Source organism: Leuresthes tenuis, unplaced genomic scaffold (assembly GCF_036924035.1).
Source record: "Leuresthes tenuis unplaced genomic scaffold, fLeuTen1.0.hap1 SCAF_3, whole genome shotgun sequence".
NCBI classification, from domain to species: domain Eukaryota; kingdom Metazoa; phylum Chordata; class Actinopteri; order Atheriniformes; family Atherinopsidae; genus Leuresthes; species Leuresthes tenuis.
This window is the reverse complement of record NW_027325357.1, coordinates 19,003,257-19,023,325: the sequence shown is the minus strand read 5'-3', so window position 1 is coordinate 19,023,325 and position 20,069 is coordinate 19,003,257. Positions and strand designations below refer to the sequence as shown.

Below are 20,069 nucleotides of genomic sequence, written 5' to 3'. Positions count from 1 at the left end.
TGATACCACAAGCTCCCACCGTGCAGTTTTTACTCTCCACAAAGGCCTTGGAATAAGCTTCAGATGCCCCCCCAGCCTAGTGAAGTCAATTTCACGAATTCATACGTACTTAATCTGTATTTGCCACATATATACTGATGGATCTAAATTGTAAATCTGAAAAACATAAACATTCAATAATGATGGTGAAAAATATGGATCCTTCCCTCAGGGATTTATTAGAAGAACTGAAGCTGGCTTTAAAAAAACTTTGCACTTTAATAATGCACATTATAGCATAGAGCTGCAAAATATTTGATATTTTACAGAGCAAAGAAGGCATATCATATTGATCAATGAGCTTTAGACATGCTGGCAATAGAATTTACAACTTTTGGACAGATGCAGGCTAGCTGTCTCACCATTTCCAGAGATTTTGCAAAGCCAAGCTAATTAACCATGGCTTTGTACTGCACTGACACACAACTATACCATGCTTGTCATCTTACTGTCATCTTACTGTCAGCTATAAGATAAGAACTCCATTTCTGTACAGTTTAACTATTCCTTTAAGTGACTTATAATAACATTTCTAGTCGCAATAGAAAGGATGAGTCATTTTGGTCAATAATAAAGGCCTTTTATCAAAACAGAGGAAGCGTTTGCACCCAGAGGTTTTCTTTAGGCCTCTCCTCTGTATTAAAAGGATGCAACTGCTATTTATGGTAGATCTTTAAAAGCAGAGTATCAAGTACACTGTTACAAAGATTTAGTTCACTCTGAATTTCAAATCTGCAGAGGTCATTTAAAACAATGGGAAATAAATTAAAAGATGAATGAAAAGGATCACCTCAAAAATAATCCACCTGCAATTGTAGAAGGTTACACTGTGGGTTTAATTGTGGGTTAATGTGGTGAAACAACACTTCCTTCATGCAGTAAAAAGATTATCTTATTTCTAATGTTTTGAATCTAAAGTATTCCTATAGAAAAGCTAAAAACAGTCTGCACAAATGTGTTGATTCTCCAGGTGTTGAAACTCAAGAGGCGAATTAATCTGCAACTAAATGCGAAGCTACAATATAAAGAGATAAAAACCTGCACATGACATCTGCTCTCACTTTGTTCTCACAACACAGAGACCAGTCCTGTTCTTCCTCTGTTGCGACAGTTCAGATGAACAAGCAGCCCGGCAGCTCCCAAAGCAGCAGCTCAAACAGAGAGTGATGAAACGTTGTCATTTTCACTGCTCTCCTTAGAGCAGAGAGAAAAGGGAGGGGGAGGAAGAAGAGGGAAAAGACATCCAAACATGTGACAGGTCTGAGATTAAAAGCTGTCTTTCTTTTTTTCAATCAACTCCTGTGAAAAAGTGTGTTTTTGCATTTGTATTACTCATGTTGTGGAGAGCTTTGCCAGCTCACATCAGTGCCCGATGTAACACTTTACAAAGTTACTAGTTGGACAACTTGGTAAGATATTTGTTTTGCAATTCAAGTCACCTGTTACTTAATTACTGTTTGAAACAAGAAATTAAAAAAAGAAGTATATATATATACACATCAGGTGGAAGGATGAGTGAATGGGGAAACCTGGTCACAGATTCTCGTGCCACCGACCATGAGCTCCACACCTATCCTGTTTCAGAGATGTGTACAACTGCATCTCATACATGTTTCCATGTGAGACTGAGCTGAAACTTAACATGGAGCACTGCAGTGAGCAGAGAACTTGTTCACAGGATCAAAAATCTTATGGAGGTGTTTGGCAGTAAGTTGTAGTGAGCACAGTGTAGGTTACCGGCGTTACTGGCTTTTCTTTTCTTTCTTTAAATCCCATTTTTACACACTTTTCCAGAATAAAAAAACTCTAGAGGGTATAAAAGTCTCAGTTTTCCAGATCTTCCACGCATGTTCTATACCTGCTATACCTGAGTACCCATGCATTCACAGGGGGAACATGCCAACTCCGCCCAGAAAGGGAGTCGAACCTCTTGCTGTGAGGTAATAGTGCTACCCACCACACCACCACCACCAAAATGCATACCCTAATGAGGCAAAACATCATAAGGAAATTAGGTCAGGGTTGTGGTTAGGTATGAGTAGATGGGGTAGGTTTTGAGTAGGATTTCCACAGTGATTGGTAGGCAATGTGATGCCCTAAGAACACTGCACAGGCATGTGTGTGTGTGTGAGAGAGAGAGACTCATGAGGTCCACTTTAAAGTCCATTTCATTCCATTATCACTATGTATAATTAATTAGTAGATCATTAAATTTATATAAAACGTGGACACATGGCACCTAACGTCTTTTGATATCTACTTAAATACACTCATTTTGAAAGCTAAAAAAAAACAGGAACAAACTTGAGTCATTTTGACCCGATGAGCGACAAAAGACAAAGAGAGCAACAGAAGTCTAAAAAACAATGACATCTTGTCAGTGCACTCAGATGTCATCGGTTCCTCCTGCGGTTCCATCACACCATAATTTGCACATCGCTGCTTGTGGTCGGTAGGGTGGGACTTTTGTTCCCATGGTTGCGATGACAGAACAGATGGTGGTTGCCTGTATGGGCACAACAGTCGATGTCAGGCGTGTTCCAGTCCAGCTGACCTGCACAGGGGGCAGCTGTTCGTCTCTGGATGCTGCGCGCTGCTGCCTTTTTTCACTTCTGAAGTATCATTGTGTTTTCAACAGCGGTTGGAGTCAAGTGGATACTGCAGCCACCTGGGTGTTTTTCACAGGTCTGTTTCTTCGCGGTTAACAGAGCTGATTATTTATACCCCAAAAACACAAACCACCTCTCGCGCATCCTCCTTGAGCTGCGGATACTGGCTGGTGTCAGATACAGTAGCCTGCAGCATTCTGGCGTATACAGAGGATCCAGTGCTTCATAGGTGAGAGAAAATCAATTTGTTTTATGAATGTGCTGATTTTTTGTTATTTGTGTCGATTTAATTGAGTGATATCTCACCAGGTAAAATGAATCAGATCAGAGTGTTTTAAAAACTGCCGAGATCAACAAAGATGAAATGAAACAATAAGTGGAACCTCGTGTTACTGCCGTCAAAAGGAAATATTGCTCTTAAGCCGAACAAATCAAATGTGATTATACGGAAAATTGATCTAAAAAAATTCAGTAAGTACTCATTATTGCACAGCATTTATTGCAATACGTGATTAATCTCATCAATATATTGCATTTTACCTGTACATGGTGTGCGATCATTATAAACATTTCACAAGTACAGACGTATAGAGGATGCATAGAGGGAGGACAACATAGACCAAGTCTGTGCGTTATGAGGGCAAAACATTGTGTGAATCCATCTCCAAATGCCTCAGCATTAAACCTCGCCAACAGCGCTTCCTTGCGTCGTACCAACTAATACTGTAGTGTGTCATTAACACAAACTGCAGTATCACTTAGATTTGTGCAGAGTTCTGCTGGAACAGCTGAGTGGTAGCTTTTGGCTCATCAGTTTAATCAAATCTACCCCCTTTTGCCTGAGCGTAAGGAAAACCAGAAGGTGTTAAAAAAATTAGGCAAGGAGGAGGGTGTCATACAAACATTATTTCTACACAGAAGCAGGAAAAACAGTGGGGCTTTGCATCTTTCGGGTCACCTTTGTCATGGAGGCTCCGTTGTCTCAGCTGCTGCATTACAGGGCACCTGTTACTGACATCACTAATGCAACAAAAAGAGTAGAAGATCACTAATGATGAAAACATAACTGTTGTTAAGTCATCCTTTTTTTTAACTAAGACCAAAAGGAAAAATTATGCATTGTGTGACTCTTGATCTGCTATCCGGCACATGCATGCAACTTTGTGACTTTGTCCTGTAAATAAAAGGACACATTTAATGCAGATGTCACCCAGTGAGCCAATCATAGGGCAGTTCAGGAGGTTGTGGTACCTTCCCCCAATCTTGGCAAACACAAGGCTCTGTGACGTATCTCCTCCAGTGATGAGGAGTGTGAGAAAATTCCGAAACAAAGACATGTCTTGGTGTGACTGTGTCTGTTTGGGTTGGAGCCATTGTGAGCAATAGGTCTAACTCTGCAGCATGTGCTGGTGTCTGGGTTCCCACAGCAGTGGAGGGGACACTAGGGTGCAACAGCCTGAGCACCCCCCTTTGAGAGTGTGATCTGAAGGAAAGTGTGGAAACAGATTGGCTACTGAAATGTTTTGTCAAGATGTTGGGATTGAGTCAGGGGCTTTGTCTTTGTATCCATGAAAGAAAAATATAGATTTTTCATGTGTTTTTGTATTGGACTTTACAGTCCAATCAAAAAAAACTTTACATTGACCACCAAAAACTGGAGATTCATTGTAAAAATTATTTTTTTTAAAAGCACATGCTTAAAAAAGCATGATTACTGGCATGCTCTCATTGGTTTGTAGGTCAATGTAAACGGTGCAGGTTAAGTTTCCCTGATGTCTGCATTGTTTCAAGTAGGTATTCCCCAGAGATGAGAGACTTTGGCAAGGCAGTATGACTGATCGATGCGCCAGTGACAACAGACACTGTGACTGTCAGGAGAGCTGAAGTGGAGGAGGGAGGATGTGGGCAAAAAGAAGAGAGAGGACAAATTAAAACGAGAAAGGAAAAAAATGTGTTAAGATCCATCCCTGTTCCACAGGGAAATATGGCTACTATATGGATTTGCAGTAAATAGAAATGCAGAGACAGTTTGCTGCCCTGCAACTTTTAAACCTCACTTACCTCTTACTCAATATGCAGCATAATTTCATTCCATTCCCCACAAATATAGCAGTGGATTTTGCATTGTACCTTCAGTCCTGTTGCATTTTCAGTTAATCAAATTCCTTCTGCGGACTTCCAGCTGAAGCAGAGCTCTCATTCCTCTCCCCCTTTATGTCTTCTCTCTGACTGAGTGGACATGCATCCTTCTGATTCCACACTACTCTTCTCAGCTTTTCGGCTAACAGCGGCTGCACCAAAGCCGCCCTGTGATATGAAGTGAGACGCTTGCATACTAATGGAGAGGATGCGTGATATTTCTTAGGCAGGGCAGCATGGTGAGGGCAAGGAGAAAGATTAGGCAGTGTTTCTTAGTGTCTTTGTGCCACATTATGGCTCTGAATTAAAACCTTTTAAAACATAGTTTTAGTGCAGAAATCTGGAAATACATCATTGCAATAAGGTGTAAAGGGATATAGACAAGTATCAGATATGCCACAAGCATTTATGACGCAGATTGCTATGCTTGCTGGTCATGCTGTATGCACAATATTTACATGCATGAACCATATGCTCTGTTGTTTTTGTTACTGGTTCTATTGCAATTACTTTCTTGCACCAGCGGCAGCTTTGGCTGCCTGATGGCACTAAGAGCTTCACATGTCCTCTCAGTTGGTTTACGAAACAGATATGCTGGTGGCATAGCTATTGCCATGGTGACGGCATCTCTGAGTTGGGTGTGTAGTTGCTGATTCAGAAACACTGCTCACATTTTGTACCCAGTGTGAAAAAAGGCCCCAGACACAGATGGGTGAAAGCATTGCCTCCTGGGAAAAATGATGCAGTGTGTAATCCTGCTGGCAGTGCCAGTGGCATATGGTAAAGTATAGAATTAGCTGCACTGCATTTAAACTCTTTGAAGGTATAATGTCAAACAAACCCAAGTTACTCCATAACAACTTAAGATTCACAATTTTATGTGAATTAAGTCTTTCAGCATCTTTCAAAAGAAGGATTCTTTTGTTAATCCCATCTACTGTGACTGCCACCTCCACATACAAACACCTGAGTTGCATAACTTTAAAAAGAGGTAATCTTGGATCCAACTGCAGGTCTGTGTTCCTTTACTGTTCTAATTATCTTGCCTTCTGTATTGTTTAGGGAACCTTTCCTATGAACGTCTTTGTCAGGCCTGCACATGAGGCAGACAAATCTTGTTATGTCCCACAATTACATTTTGCTGCCTTGTTTTGCACCTCAGGGCAAGTGATCCTCTGACAGTTTATATGAACTGAGTGCAAATATTAGTAAATCTTGTTACACAGGTAGCTGTAGAGGGATGTCAGTGTGCTTTGTATCTGTAACGTGTGCACAAAATAAAACCTCATACTGATGGGGTGCGAAAAGAGAGTAAATCCCAGCGCTGGAGGCTTCAACTTAGACAGTCAGCTGGATAATATGGAGCTTTTGAAGGATTTTTCTGCGTCTTTCCAGTAGTATGGATGAATGAATGTCAAAATCGGTGACTCAAAGAAGGCTGGTGGTGATGGAATGGAACAAAATGTGTGCTTTGTGTGGAGCTGGATGCAATGTAGATAACCATATAAGCATGAATTTAATGTGAATTTTCTCTTTTGCCTCTGATGCTCAGGATACAGCTGCTGGTGCATAACTAGTATGATCCTGCTTTGGCAATCAGAGTAATAGCCAAAGCTGTAATCTCTGTCACCTCCCTGGGAACAGGAGTTTATTAATATGGGTTTATTTTGGTATAATTTGATGGTAGTTTTAATGACTATTTCCACATTGTGGAATTGGTCCTTTATGTAAGCATCAAATCTGAGTGAAAGAAACTTAATCCTTAGACACAATAACACAGTGGCAGTGGGCAAGAGGTTATGAACAGGTGGGATACCACTCCTACTGCTTCAGAGGAGCTGGTCTGAGGCCAATAACAGATATCTATTGCTGCGTAGGGGAATGTGTGAGAATGAGTTTGTGCACTGCAGTGATTATGAAGAAGGCTATTATTGAGAAAGAGCATATGTGCTCAGCAAACCTCCCTCGTGTCAACAAGGTCACACACACACACAGTGAGAGATAGGTGGGAACAGATATAGACCCCCATAGTGCTGCCAGGCTGCCAGAAACTTGGTGCCAGGTGTCTGAGTTTCATGACCTCAGCATGGAAACAAAGATCACTCGTGTGTCCCCTCCAGTTTAATATTTGTGCAGTGCAACTTGTGGAGGCAGACAAGCGTATACTGCGTAAGTCCCAACATATTAAAGCTCTGCATAGTGAATGGATCATTTAGTAAATTAGATGACGGTTGATTGAAAACAGAAGGATATGCTACATGTTCCGCATATTTCCAATTAAGAACCATGGAACCAAGCAAAGGTGCAAGGTCTGCTGCCACGCTTTAGTCACACCGACAGAATCAGATGTATTTGTGTTTGAACGGGTCATTGCAGAGTTCAGCACCTGAAACTGGGCACCGTAGACACATGGAAAACATAGGTGTGCTTTGATGCTGTCTGTGCCTGATTGTGATTCATTCATTACAAATCCTTTTCCCATGCGCTGCCACTCTCCTGGTGTGTTTGAATTAATAGAGGCGACTTCAATGTGTCGTTCCTCTATACCGCGTTGTGTTCCATTCTGTATTGCTCATGCAAATGGTGTCAGCACATAACAGCTCGTGAAGAGACAGCACATTGAAGGGGAAAACAATCTGTTTGTTTTTGTAAATATTAGAAGAACTTGTCGGTTTTGATGTGAAACAATAGCTTTCTGTGTGTGTCTCTGTCTCACACACACACACACACACACACGTTTGCAGATAAACAAAGGATGCTCAGCTGTAGTCTGTGAGAATGAAGACAAATGGGAAAAGGAGTATTAGTCATACAAGAAGTTGGCACTTTGGTTGTTTGTCACAGCCAAATCTTTCTTTGTTTCTCTATTAATAGAGGGGCATGTAAAGGTTTGGGTACTGTTAAACATGTTGGCTCATTCAGTCTCACAGAGGCCTAAAGTTAAATATTTTTTTCCTCTTTTCCAACATTTATGTCAGTTTATTGTGTTGTTTTTTTTGTTAGGTTCATAAAAGGAAATGTCCATCCATCCATTTTCTATACCCACTTAATCCAACTGTCGGGTGGCGGGGGGCTGGAGCCTGTCCCAGCTGTCATTGGGCGAGAAGCAGGGTGGACAGGTTTCCCAGTCCATCACAGGGCCACACAACCACACACATGCTCCTAGGGACAATTTAGAGTCACAAATTAACCTTACAAGCATTCTTTTGGATGGTGGGAGGAAGCTGAAGTACCCAGAGAGAACCCACGCATACACGGGGAAAACATGCAAACTCCACACAGAAAGGCCCCAGCTGGATATTGAACCTGGAACACACTTGCTGTGAGGTGATGGTGCTAACCACCACACCACCGTGCAGCCCTAAAAGGAAATATGCACGATGAAAACATTTACCTGTCCATGAGATTCGAGCGTGAAGGATTTTTTTTTTCAAGGTCCAAAATTTTATAATAATAAAAATAATAAAATTCAAGTGGCACAGGGAACATTTTACTGGTAGAGAGAACAAGTGATTTGATCAATTACCATCATGCAGAACATTTTTAAAAAGGTAAAGATCAAAGTCTAAGGATTTCAAATACCTGTAAAAATAAAAGAATGAACTACCCAAAGAGATGCAGTCAAAAGGTTTTGCCATGACCCTCACTGTGCCTTCATCTAAATACCATTGGAATTCAGTGGAGAGACCTCTAAAGAGCAGACGTGGAAGCCTTTTGTAGGAATAATGAGCAAAAATCCACCATACAAGTACTGAAAAACAGGCTAATGGCTTAACTGGCTACAGAAAGCACAGGCTGTCACACTTACAAAAGGAGACTGTCTCTGAGTAATGACTATGCTTCTGCTGGAATTTTTTTTTTCTTTTTACCTTTTTTGTTTTGTCATTCTGAAAAAAGCAGAAGATTGAAATAAAAAAAAAGAATTGCTTCTATATGTGATGTCAGCATACAAAAACAAGTCCAAAAGATATTGTTAAATCTATTTAGCTGTTATGTGTTTAAAAAAATCAAATGCAATTGATTATATATAGTATCTCATTTAGAGGATTTTTTCAAAAATACAGATTTATTCTCCATGAATAATACTCTCATATCGGTATGAGAAAACTGGGTACTTGCTATTTATCTTAACATCCATCATGGGGGTTTGTGACACCAAATTGACTAATAAAAGCAAAAAGCATAAAATATTCTGACTGTCAGTCTGGCACACAGCAAAAACAGACCTAATTAAAGTAAATTAAAAGATAAATTCACGTCACATATCTTTGAGTGTCTAACATGAGCCTGTATAAGTAGTGAGTGATTAACAGTGAAGAGCTCACACTCCCTGCATATTAAGCTTGTTGTGTAATGGGCTCACAGCCAGAACTGCAGGCTGTGGTCGTCCCACACGCTCGTTCAGGAGGATAACTGATACTGAGCTGGTGTGCAGATAATCAAACCGACTCGAAAAACATGTTGGCAATTTACAAGGAGACTGATTGATCAGGGAAGCAAAACTAGAATCAACTTCTACATGTAAATAAATGATATAATTTTACATGAATGCACACTAAAGAAATACCTTTTAAAACTTGCACTCATTATCTAACTGTGTTAAAGTTCATTAAAAGGTATGATTAATGTCTATGTGATAGATCAGAAACTAGATAAACCAGCCAGATTCATTCTGACCAATTGAACATGTCAACTTAGGCCCCTAAATATCTGTCAGACATCTGCCACTGCCATTTTTTTTAACCCAGCAAAAAACAAGCCAACGCTTTTACTGTATTATATTTTTCAGTGTTACTCAATTGTTGTTGCTTTAATGTTTGTTTCTGTTCATTTTTGTTTTCCAGGCTGAAGTGACCAGATGTCTGCCTTTTACAAACACATCTCCCTGGCTTAGTAATCACCATCCGGGACCTAAAGCAGCTGGTTAAAGCAGTGAATAAGACTAATGACCATTAACCATCCCTTCACGGCCTTCTCTCAAACACTGTATCTCATCTAAAACTTTTGTGAGCAGAGAGAGCAGTAAACATGGCGCTCAGCTCCCAGCTTTGGCCTCCTCAGATTTTGCTGTGCGTGGGATTTCTCATTTCCTTTCAGTCCCCTGTGCATGGCAAAGAGTGCCCTCATTTATGTGTATGTGAGATCCGCCCTTGGTTCACCCCTCAGTCGACCTACAAGGAGGCAACTACAGTGGACTGCAATGACTTGAGGCTGACGCACATCCCCACCAACCTGTCAGCAGACACCCAGGTACTACTGCTTCAAAGCAACGCCATCTCCCGCACCAGCGGAGAGTTGCAGGCTCTGTTCAACTTGACAGAGCTGGACCTATCCCAGAACAACTTCACCAAGGTTGAAGCTGTTGGCCTCAAAAACATGAACCATCTGACCACCTTGCACCTAGAGGAAAACCAGATCAGTGAGCTGCCAGACCACTGCCTGGGAAACCTGTCCAACCTCCAGGAGCTCTACATCAACCACAACCAGATAAACTCCATCTCACCTCGAGCATTTGCAGGCCTGCGCAGCTTGTTGCGGCTGCACCTCAACTCAAACAGGCTCCACGTTATTGACAGCCGCTGGTTTGAAGAAACACCTAATCTTGAGATCCTCATGATCGGGGAGAACCCAGTTATTGGCCTCCTCGACATGAACTTTAAGCCTCTGGGAAGCCTGAGGAGTCTAGTTCTGGCAGGCATGGATCTCACTGATGTTCCAGCGAATGCATTTGTAGGATTAGATAGTCTGGAGAGTATTTCTTTCTATGACAACAAATTGGTCAGAATCCCTCAACTTGCCCTTCAAAAGGTTCCCAATCTGAAATTCTTGGATCTAAACAAAAATCCAGTTCATAAAATTCAGGAGGGAGACTTCCGAAACATGCTACGTCTTAAGGAGTTGGGCATCAACAATATGATGGAATTAGTGTCTATTGACCGCTATGCCCTGGACAACCTGCCAGAACTCACAAAGCTGGAGGCTACCAACAACCCCAAGCTCTCTTATGTCCACAGATTAGCATTTAGGGACATGCCCTCCCTTGAGAGCCTGATGCTTAACAATAATGCTCTGACTGGCCTTTACCAACATGCTGTGGAGGTGTTGCCTAACCTACGTGAGATCAGTATTCACAGCAATCCTTTGCGCTGTGATTGTGTCATTCAGTGGATGAGCTCCAACAAGACCACAGTGCGCTTCATGGAGCCTTTGGCCATGTTGTGCATCTCCCCACCAGAATTTAGAGACCAACGGGTTAGAGGACTAAGGCTTCTGGTGTCACCAGAGCAGTGTCTTCCCCTCATATCCCATGACACCTTCCCCAGCCACCTGAACCTTGAGCTGGGCATGAGTGTCAGCCTCGACTGTCGGGCAATGGCTGAACCGGAACCTGAAATTTACTGGGTGACTCCCCTTGGTATCAAAATCACAACAGAAACTGTGTCAGAGCGCTATCACCTAAGCAGTGAAGGGACTTTGCGGCTGTCTCATGTGCAGGTGGAAGATTCTGGTCGTTATACCTGCGTGGCACAGAACACGGAAGGTGCCGACACATGGGTCGCCACCATTCGCGTCAATGGTACCCTGCTGGACAGCGCTCAGGTGATGAAAATCTTTGTCAAGCAAACAGAATCTCATTCCATCCTTGTCTCCTGGAAAGTCAACTCCAATGTCATGTCCTCCAACCTGAAATGGGCCTCAGCCACGATGAAGATCGACAACCCACATATCACCTACACAGCTCGCGTTCCTGTAGACGTCCATGAGTACAACCTCACACACCTCCAACCTGCCACCGAGTACGAGGTATGTCTCACAGTCTCCAACATCCACTTACAGACGCACAAGTCTTGTGTCAACGTGACAACACGTAGCTCTACGTTCGCACTGGACCTGTCAGACCAGCACCCGAGCGCGGCCGTGTTGGCAGTCATGTCGACCATGTTGGCCTTCCTGAGTCTGGCCACTGTGGGAATCTTCATGGCTCGCAGATGGAAGAGAAAAAACTACCATCACTCCCTGAAGAAATACATGCTGAAGACCTCTTCCATCCCACTTAATGAGCTCTACCCTCCACTTATTAACCTGTGGGAGGCTGAGGGGGAGAAGGACAAAGATGGCAGCACAGAGGGGAAACCTTCCCCTGTCGACACCACTCGTAGTTATTACATGTGGTGAGGACTGGCGACAGAGGCCTGAGAGCCTATCCAGCAGCACAAAAAGACACACTTTTGCCATTTTGGTGCAAAAGTCAAAAAGTGGGTGGCAAGTGATTTTTGTATCCTCAGCTTTGCTAATTAGAGGCAGAGTGATCAAAAGCAGGATTTTTATTAGTATAGCGTATCGCCTTTGTTTAATCTATATCTCTTAATGGTTCTGGACTCTCCAAGACGGCAGCTGTATTTAGCCTCCAGGTTGTCTTAGTTGCTCTACTCTGTTTCTGTGGTGCATTTTTGACTCACTTTCTTTTGGGTTAATCACACTGCAGCAGGGGCAGACTGTGTTACTGCAGCATTAGTAGAAATCAATGTTCTTTTTTCTCTGTTTTGTAAAACAGTTAATCTGTTGTGCACTGATAGATAAAGAAGTTTGTACGAACTTCAAATAAAAGCTGACAGCGGGGTTTAGACTTGTTAAAATGTCTACTTAATGTTAGCAATTGTGAAGTAATGTTGTATCAACTATACCTTTGAACTTTTGGATTTACACAGCAAGAGAGTAGGACTTTAGTTTGCTAATAAATGTATGATAAATGCTAGAAAAGCAAGCATTTGTTAAAACCTTTTAAGTTTTTCTGCTTATTAAGGTGTAGTAGAAACTTTTTGACTCGTTTTATTTGGCTAGAATTCTCTTTTTTTTTGCTAATTGCTTAGTTTCGTATTTACACATGCACCATGTATACTAAAGAAGTAATAATAAATAGCATTTTTGTTCTTTCGCAGATTTTTTTATTCCTTTTTTTCCCTGTCAGTGCTTTGCCTGTTAGGTCGAGGCAAGCACTGGAGTTTTCCTCTGTGCCATAAGTTTTATACGGATTCTTAATTGTATTTAAAAAAAATAACTTAAGCCACAAAGTTACAGTGCTCACTACCAGGATCCATCAGGCTACAGAGCTACAGAGCTCATACTATTTAAGTTTAGTGCTTATGATTACATTATGTCAATAGTTGGATATGAACAGCTGCTGCCCCCTGGTGGATGCTACAGATAACCACTACTTATCAAACTGGGTAAACAAAACCATTATGAAACTTAACATCTTTAGTACAAACAATATAATATAACACCTTCACTGAAATCAAGGTAGAAAAAATGCTTCCAAAACAACCTTCATGACCACTTTGGAGAAATCACAAAGTAAAGTAAGATTAAGATTAAACAAAAATCTCTCAAAAAGATAAACAACCCCAGATAACTCACAAAGACACAAAGAGAAACACTCATGTGTTGGCAAAATTATATTTTACAGCAACTTTACAGTGTCATTAAACAAGACTTGACTTTTGGTCTTTATTTCAACCTGTCCTCACTCAGCTGATAATAAAAATCACAAGTGACAAGATCACACATCTGCTCAAAAGATGTTAAGAAAACAAAACCTATTCGCCTTTTCTACACTGCACATTTCATTTGAAAAAGTCAAAAAAGATATGAAATTGTAAAATTAGAGCTCTTTTCAAATATATACAGTAACCGAGGACACCATTTTCTTTTTTCTTTGAAATCATCCTCGGACGCAGACGAATGAAATGAAATGGCAGCAAAACACATCAACATCAACTTGAAATACTTCTGTGATGGATTAACCCTGACTTCAACGCAAGGGCTAGGAAGCAGCATTTTTAAGGGGATTCTGTTCAAGACAAGCAGGTCGGGTCATCGTTTCTCCAGAGAGGCACAGCGAAAACCGAGATTAGAGGCTGAGCTGTCTGGAGTGTTCTGGCTTCGAGCGGCACATCGGTATCTGTAACAATAAGACTGTAGGAGGTGGGGGGAGGGGGGGAGTGAAAATTACTATCAATCAAACCATAATCCTCAGACTGCTTTGTCATTGATTTGTCACTGATTGAAAGCCAGGCTTGCTGTTACATTTCTCTTCAACTGAATCTGTTCGTGCATATCTGCCAAGCACTGGCACTGGGGGACTTGATATACACACACATGCACACACACGTGCACAAAAAAAACAGTATGCAGTTGTTTGAAAGTCATTAATCTTCATATACAATTCAGTCATACAGCTTCTAGACAACATTTCAGCTGTTGTTACCTAAACTCTTTCCTGACAGAGTCATGCTGCTGAGGTATAAGCACAACGGCCCCTTTTGTCTTCAGCTGCGAGAACACTTTGAGCATGATTTTCAAACAGAATTTCAGCTACTGATTCATTGCATCTCAGAAGTTTTCTAATTCACCTCAGTCCATCTTTAATAAGCCACATTTCTCTGTCTTGTTTGTATGTAATATTTTCTTTGCAAGACAAGAGTTTTACGATGGATTTGTGGACACTTCAAGTAATCAATCATTCAAAAAATTAGACATATTTCCCAGTCTGGTGGGATGACAGGCTTTGCTGAAATGTGCCTTCAAAAGCACAGATTCGCTCATTTTCAACATTTGTACTATTTTCAATTCAATCTTTAAGTGATTCACAAATCCCTGCACTCTATTTGTAGGCACATTTCATACAGGATCACAACTTCTTTGGAAAACCAGTTATGTACATATGCAGATTCCGTCACCAGGCAACCACAAGCACTATGAGTTTCAAACATCAGGAAGGAAGGAGAGATGGGATTTTCCCTTTGTTGTCAAACAGGAAGAGAGAAATACTACTATTCTCAGAAATGTTACTGTCAATTAATGTAAATAGCTTTCCGGGTTCAGTACTTGCAACAAAACAGCCACACAAGCCAAACTGTTGTGTGAAAGACTTCACTATTCACAAAATCCAGTCATCCAGGGCGATTTCTTTTTTAAAAACTGATGACATCATGCACTGAAACACTGTCCTCGTTTGGAAATCTATATCAACGTAATCGGGTTTTTTTTTCAAATCAATAGAGAATAACTTGCATAATGCTGCTGAAACATTTGCCATCTTTACCTTGTGGCACATGTATGAGCCTCCCTTCTTCACTCTGTCTGTACCTGAAGGAGGACCCGTCTGAAAGAGAGCAGCAGACAGTAGAGCCAAAACCGAACTCCTGACAATAAAGGACAAAAAGTTAGATTTGACGTTGTTTTTACCGGGTTGCGTTGGTGCTCTGCCGTGTGGTGCACAGTCCACCAGTCTGAGGTCCACTCCCATGCATTCCCCACCATGTCGTATATTCCAAAACCATTGGCAGGAAAGGACTTCACCTGGAGGGCACGTTGGTCAATTGTTTGGAAAATGTTAAGCGTGTATTTTAAGAGCAACATACAACATTATTGTGGAGTGGAATCTGGATTTATGTTGGTCTCCATGTGCAGCTATAGAAGTCATGTGAAGTGATAAAGGGAGAAGAATAAATTATGTGACTAGGAGGTAACAGGTGACTAAAAAGGAGACTAAAAAAGCTAAAAAAATCTGCAGGCAATCTTGCATTACCCTGCCTAACCTGATATATGACATCCTTAAACACACCCACATTGGCATCGGTCCATTCCTCCTCGGTCTTACCGGTGAAGTTTTGATGAAACCATCCTCTCCTGTGTTCTGTGTTGGGAAATCCCCCTGCCAGAGGTTGGCATAGTGTTGTCCTTTTGGGTTCAACTTGTTTCCCCAGGGGTAAAGTCTGTGTGTGCAATAATCAAACCAGGAGGCTCATTAGAGAGATGCCAAAGTATACTCTCTTATTTTACATGGCATTCAATGGGCACATATCTCACCTGTCTTTCAAACCACCCCTGCAGGCATACTCCCATTCTGCCTCTGTAGGAAGCCTCTTATTGGCCCAGGAGCAGTAGGCGACAGCATCTGCCCAGGAAACATGTACAACAGGATGATCCAGCCTACAAAAAACCCCAAACACATTTAACGTCAGTGACCGAGCAGCTACTTATCTATTTCTGCTTTTCCCAAGAAAGATGACTACCTGAAACAAAACATGGGTTAGTTTCAGCGTATTTCTCAAACTACTTTCGACATATACGGTAAAGTCTTTTTCTACCTATCTGTGATGTTGGAGTCTGGACCCTCAGGGTGCTTCCAATTGGCCGCTTTGACTGGAAGCCACCAGGGGGCAGCAGCCACCTGATAACAAAGAGGCGGTAACTGGATATTGACTGATATCATACATCTTTCATATTTTTCCTCAATGTTTTTCTCTAACAAATCCCTTTCTGGGTTTGTCCCAAATTATATTTACACAACTGCAATGTTACAAGTGTTTCTAAATGCTGTTGCACTAATGAGAACACAGCCCCCTCTCAGCCGCATGATCAGGCTGCACATGACAGCTGAGATGAAGCAGCGAATTCCCTGCCTGCTGTCTGTCTTTCGTCTATGGGAGGCCTAATGCACTCAGGCCTCTTACAATCAACCTATGGACATTCTCCAGACTCTTAAACAGCAGGAGTACTTAGTTGTCTTTTTGTCTACCTACAGAAAAAACTAAACTATGTATAGAAGGTATTCCAGGTAATGCGTTTGTGCAAGTATGTTACTGCATGTGATCAGATGCGTCATTTTTGGAAGAAGATCCCGATTACATCATGAACAAAAATACACAGAAAGACAAAATACAGCTAAAAGAAAAGACATATAAACTCTTTCACATTAAACTCTGTCGTTTTTATAGTTTTCTAATAAAGATGCAATATTTGCATGGCTTTTGAACCATTTTACATCTATCCTGATTAAAACAATTAAAAAAAACCCCACACACATGTACAATCACTTCACTTAGTTTATTTGAAACACCTCCACACCCCAAATGTAGGACACACTTGTAAGTGTCAACATAAATGTAACGTAAATAAATCTATCATTTTCCATAGTATTAATACTCCACATTTCCTGTGCAGTACAATGAAAAAATATTGCAATTTAAAAGTCTATAGAGGTGAAGTTGTGTAATGTGGAAACTGCTGGTATTTGAAATATATAATTCACCTCTAGTAGACTTTTTTTTGCCATCAAATGGATGTTGAATCTGGTAACAAGTTTGTGTCTCCACTGGTCTTTTGTTTTCCTCCACAGGTTACAGATCTCTAAATGGGACTGAAGTCCGGGCTCCATAAATCTTGAAACCACTCTTCAAACTGGACTTTTTTTATTTACCAGTTCAGCTATACGTTTTTTTTAGAATATGCCTTTGTTGGAAGGTCCAGTGTTGCCCAGGACCAAACTTTTCTCCAGACTACCTGATGTTAGCGTCATCGTGCAGATGGTTTTCATGAAGCTGAAAGATCCCCCTCTCTGTCACCAAATGAAAATCCAATTTCTTCCAAATCCAATCCAGATTGGATCAATTGTGATTATTTATTTATTTTTTGCATGGGTTTGACTAATTTGAGGCTCAGCGGTACATATGTAGGAAGCATACGTCACTGTCAGTAGGCATTTGTATTTCTTCATATCGAGTTAGACGTAGAAATATTTTAGATTGGGACTTTTGATACAGGGCTGACTTCAAAAGGCAGGAAATAGAGACTCCGCTCAACTTGGAAAACAAAGCGTGTGAACTTCTCTCCCTGACCCTGAAAGCTACAGGTTTCCATAGCAACTACCACGAGGGAGTGTGCATCTGTGAACGATTACGTGGCTTGTGACTGTTAGCATGTGACTGAGTCCTCATTTTGTAGCCTCTATCAAGGTGAACACAAGCGTTTCTACAGTGCTCCGACGATGCTTTTTACTGCTGCAGCGCAAGTTTGTACGGGCTGAAAAAAAATATACTCACTGCCTGGGTGATGTGGTTTTTGACAGGCTCGCTCAAAATCCCCTCAAATACAAATGAGTCTCCAAACTTTTCTGCCTGAAACCACAGGGACACAAATAGAATGAACAAAGACGAAGACAAAATGACACCGAAACAAACAAAGAAAACACATCTTCTCAATTTAAAATGACAGACTTATTTGATACCTCGGTAATATATCCAGTGGCACTGACGAAGCTCTGAAACTGTTGGTTAGTTACTTCCAGGATGTCCATGTAAAAGGAGTCCACATGGACCAGCCTCTGAGGACTCTCACCATCTGCAGGGATGCCCGGGTTGTCTGTTCCCATCAGGAACTCTCCTTCAGAAATCCACACCATCTGTAAGCAGGACATAAACCACAATCTATACAGGCTTGGGATGGCGTTAAATTAAGAGGATTATAATAATAATCTAAGAAAGGTGGAAATTTAAACACCAGAGGAACAGAATCATACTAGCAGCTTCATATTGTGGCAGCAGAGGCCAGTTTCCTTGAAGTGGGGGAGCATTGTGCAGAGCCTGTTATCGTGGTTGTCCAGAGATCTGCAACACCCTGAGGTGGCTATGAAGCACACGGCTCCACCTTGACCATCACCTGTCTCTAACCACAGCTCGGAGCGCCCAGAGAAGCATTTAGTCACAGTCGTTTGAGATAATTGTGATCATACATGCACAGTCATCGGAACTGTCTTCATCCACCTGTGTGATAGCAGCTGGACGGAACAGACACATAAGTGACAAGAAAAAAAGAGACATTTCCATATAGTTTCCACTATTTAATACAGCTGACGGTTTAATGACATCAGCTAAATGCACTCCTGTCCTGTACTGTGGACATTGTTTTTAAATTACTGTTAAAACTGACAAAAGTTATGGGAATTATCAAATTATCAGTAAACTTATAGTATAATAGTGACGATTAAATCATTGACTCTGATAATTTCTATGACAAACAATCGTCTACAATTTATACATTTATACAATTTTGAAGGCACCAACTACACCAGCAGTAGATAAATGACAACACCAGCAGTAGATAACAATATATAACAAAAATAATGGTAAGAACAGGAAGAGTAGTCATCAAGGAAATGGATGCGCAACCCTGTTTCCAAAGAGAACTGATGCTTCGTAAAATGCTTATGCATAACTTTGAAATCAATTGAACCCCAGAATCATTTGGAAATAGTACAAAGACAACATATCACTGAGTCAGAAACAGTTTTCTGTGCTACAAGCCCATTTTGAAGCTGATGGCAGCAACACATTTGAAAAAAAAAGGTTAGCTCAGGGGCTGTAAAAGACTAGAAAAGCATATTTTCAACCAAAAACTGTTAGGAATCTGAGAATCTAATAATCCATGGTACACAGTGCCTCTGTCAATGACAGATTCGGATAATCCAAAGAAATATCTGCATGCAGGGAACAATAGCACTGAATCATAGTATCTTATCGGCCATCTGGCAAAACTGCCTTAAAAAACAGAAAGAGGGCTGCTGTGGAAAGTGACTGCAGAGCCTCCGGAACACTTCCAGAAAAAGTTCCTGCCACATTGTCAGGACCTCAGCTCATTTAGGATCGACTGAGTTGGAGTGACAAATTGTCCTGTGATCTGACTAAAAAAAAATGTATTCTTGGGAGTCATACTGGAGCCATTCATCTGCTTTTTATCCACTCACATTTAAAATAACAGCATCCCATGGTGGAAGTTCATTAAATGGCAATGACAGCATGCTCGTCTTGTCTCATTTCCTGGTCTTTAACGTCAAGAAAGTTTGTTAAAATCTCCCTCCTCTTTAGTTTTCTACTGAACAGGAACCGCAGCATACCTGACTTTGTATTTTCTTGTCATCTCCGTGCGCCTCAGACGTCCTCTCACTCGCGCTTTCGGAGTATTTAAGGGCCGGTTCGTCGGAGGCTGCCCTGTCCTGCTTGGGGTCCACAGCAGCGGCTCTCTTCAGCTTGCCACAGCCGCAGCTCCCTCCCTCTCCCGGGGAAGCGATCTCCTGTTCCGCCCCACATGAACTCTGAAGACAAAGGCCCTCGTTCACAAATGCCAAGATAAAAAGTAAGTGAAAATAACGCATCATTCTTGCAAGACACGGGTCAGGATCCACTCATGTTGTTGATGCCACGACTTCCGCAAAGTCACGTGGTCAGTCAGCTGGCTTCACTGGAACAAACGTAACTCTTTCATGCCCGAGAGAGAGAGAGACAGAGAGACACACACACACAGAGAGGTGGGGATTTGCTGTTAAAAAAAAGGAAGAAAAAAAAAAGAAAGCTCAAAATATGTCGCAAATTCTTATCATGGCTTATAATAATATCAACTGTCACTCATTTTAAGTAAAACTGAATAATTTCGGCTGATTGA

The 20,069-nt window shown here is 41.4% G+C and overlaps 2 protein-coding genes across 2 annotated transcripts; one reads left to right on the top strand and one right to left on the bottom strand.

Moving 5' to 3' along the window:
- The first annotated feature begins 2,465 nt into the window (after nucleotides 1-2,465).
- LOC140303540 (leucine-rich repeat neuronal protein 1-like) lies at nucleotides 2,466-12,703 on the top strand. The gene is made up of 2 exons (XM_072382326.1): nucleotides 2,466-2,877; nucleotides 9,632-12,703. The coding sequence occupies exon 2, from the start codon at nucleotides 9,816-9,818 to the stop codon at nucleotides 11,961-11,963; it is 2,148 nt and encodes a 715-aa protein (XP_072238427.1). The 5' UTR covers nucleotides 2,466-2,877; nucleotides 9,632-9,815; the 3' UTR covers nucleotides 11,964-12,703.
- A 527-nt stretch (nucleotides 12,704-13,230) lies between these two features.
- On the bottom strand, nucleotides 13,231-19,865 carry sumf1 (sulfatase modifying factor 1). Its single transcript, XM_072382325.1, has 9 exons — nucleotides 19,525-19,865; nucleotides 17,860-18,033; nucleotides 17,675-17,749; nucleotides 15,941-16,023; nucleotides 15,660-15,782; nucleotides 15,451-15,565; nucleotides 15,036-15,149; nucleotides 14,893-14,952; nucleotides 13,231-13,763 (listed from the first exon to the last, which is right to left on the bottom strand). Exons 1-9 carry the CDS (start codon nucleotides 19,783-19,785, stop codon nucleotides 13,662-13,664), a joined length of 1,107 nt encoding a protein of 368 aa, XP_072238426.1. The 5' UTR covers nucleotides 19,786-19,865; the 3' UTR covers nucleotides 13,231-13,661.
- Nucleotides 19,866-20,069: the final 204 nt, after the last annotated feature.

What these genes read in the sequence shown, in the direction of transcription:
- sumf1 (XM_072382325.1), bottom strand. Translation starts at nt 19,785, where the DNA reads ATGATGCGTTATTTTCACTTACTTTTTATCTTGGCATTTGTGAACGAG. An exon ending in ACAAGAAAATACAAAGTCAG is followed by an intron (nt 18,034 to 19,524) that starts GTATGCTGCGGT and finishes TCCTGCTTACAG; the next exon opens with ATGGTGTGGATTTCTGAAGG. An exon ending in GTTTCATCAAAACTTCACCG is followed by an intron (nt 15,150 to 15,450) that starts GTAAGACCGAGG and finishes CGTGCCCTCCAG; the next exon opens with GTGAAGTCCTTTCCTGCCAA.
- LOC140303540 (XM_072382326.1), top strand. Translation starts at nt 9,816, where the DNA reads ATGGCGCTCAGCTCCCAGCTTTGGCCTCCTCAGATTTTGCTGTGCGTG.